The 1,716-nt window shown below is 48.0% G+C and overlaps 1 protein-coding gene across 1 annotated transcript in view; it reads left to right on the plus strand.

The window, feature by feature from the left end:
* LOC112074521 (tyrosine-protein kinase CSK-like) overlaps nucleotides 1–1,510 on the plus strand; it is a 7,151-nt gene extending 5,641 nt beyond the window's left edge. Inside the window, exons 4-7 of the mRNA XM_070440571.1 lie at nucleotides 240–399; nucleotides 743–842; nucleotides 1,222–1,312; nucleotides 1,413–1,510. Coding sequence (XP_070296672.1) covers nucleotides 240–399; nucleotides 743–842; nucleotides 1,222–1,312; nucleotides 1,413–1,490 — 429 coding nt within the window. The 3' untranslated portion in view covers nucleotides 1,491–1,510. The remainder of the gene's footprint in view (nucleotides 1–239; nucleotides 400–742; nucleotides 843–1,221; nucleotides 1,313–1,412) is intronic.
* Nucleotides 1,511–1,716: the final 206 nt, after the last annotated feature.

Genomic DNA, 1,716 nt, shown 5'->3' on the forward strand with positions numbered 1-1,716 from the left:
CTTACTGAATTGACATGGAATTGACCTCAACCCTGGGTTCAAATCTAACGTATCAACCATCACCACTATTCATAACCTTTAACCCTTCCTGGGTCATGTTATTGACCTACGCCTTCTCTCTGTCCTCTCCCTGTCCTCTCTCTCTCCTCTCCCTGTCCTCTCTCTCTCCTCTCCCTGTCCTCTCCCTGTCCTCTCCCTGTCCTCTCCCTGTCCTCTCTCTCTCCTCTCCCTGTCCTCAGCACTATACCAAAGATGCAGATGGTCTCTGCACCAAACTGATCAAGCCGAAGCTGGAGGAGGGAACTGTAGCAGCCCAGGATGAGTTCTCTAGGAGCGGCTGGGCTCTGAACAGGAAGGAGCTTAACATTCAGCAGTCCATAGGCAAGGGAGAGTTTGGAGGCAAGTATGTATGTGCCTGTCGATGTATGTCTGCGGTTGTATGGGGACGTTAGGCCCTCTGGGGGAACGATATGTTATTATCAATCACTCCTCTGTATCAAAACCCTGTTCTGGGATGTCCACTGTACTCTCTTCAGTCCACTGCACCCAATACCTGTTCTGTTGGAGTGTGTGTGAAATGGTCTGAAATGGATGCTCTCATTCTCACTGACGCAGAATGGGGTGTTTAAACCGTTTACACAGAGTGTGCCGCTCACTGCCACCCCTGACTATTGAGCCAAGGTATTTCCAGGATGTAGAAGGTTTAAACAGACAGACTCAGGATGGGTATCTCTCCCTACAGATGTGAAGGTGGGAGACTACAGAGGGACCAAAGTAGCTGTGAAGTGCATCAAGCATGATGCCACGGCTCAGGCCTTCATCGCAGAGGCCTCAGTTATGACGTAAGTTTCAGGGCTTTGGGAGAGGACCACAACTCTGGTCAGTTTCAGGGCTTTGGGAGAGGACCACACCTCTGGTCAGTTTCAGGGCTTTGGGAGAGGACCACAACTCTGGTCAGTTTCAGGGCTTTGGGAGAGGACCACACCTCTGGTCAGTTTCAGGGCTTTGAGAGAGGACCACAACTCTGGTCAGTTTCAGGGCTTTGAGAGAGGACCACAACTCTGGTCAAGTGTTTAACATCCTTATTGTATTCCTAGATCAGTGTTTGTATGATCTGTGAGGTTTTGGTTGAATAATACGTGTTGGTTTACTGTGCAGCTATTTAAACAGCTTTTCTAAAATGTTGAACTCTTGCTAATGTGTGTTGGTCCTCTTCTGCAGGCAGCTGAGACACAATAACCTGGTTCAGTTGATAGGTGTCATCGTTGAGGAGACGGGAAGCCTGTTTATTGTCAGCGAGTACATGGCCAAGGTAGGAGGCTCTTTATGATTCAGTTAMGTTAAAGGTAGTACATAAATACATAGTTATATAAATAAAGAACCAGATAGCACTGAAGACCTCTCTTTTATAGGGCAGTCTAGTGGACTACCTGCGCTCCAGAGGCCGGACAGTGATCTTCGGGGATTGTCTACTCAAGTTCTCACTGTGAGTATGATGATGATTGATCTGTACATCTTCAATAATATTACCAGAAGTCTGTTGACAGTGGCTCATAGCAGCCAGTTGGAATTGTAACATTGTCAATTTTGGTCAGCATTGTCAGACTCTTTACATGTCGACCCCCCCCCCCCCTCCCCGTTGTGACGTGCGGCGGGTCCCAGTAGTGTTAAGCGAAGAAGCGCATACTTGAGGGTTGGAAAAAGAGATACGATGAT

The sequence above is a fragment of the Salvelinus sp. IW2-2015 genome, unplaced genomic scaffold (genome assembly GCF_002910315.2).
Source record: "Salvelinus sp. IW2-2015 unplaced genomic scaffold, ASM291031v2 Un_scaffold2670, whole genome shotgun sequence".
In the NCBI taxonomy this organism is placed as follows: domain Eukaryota; kingdom Metazoa; phylum Chordata; class Actinopteri; order Salmoniformes; family Salmonidae; genus Salvelinus; species Salvelinus sp. IW2-2015.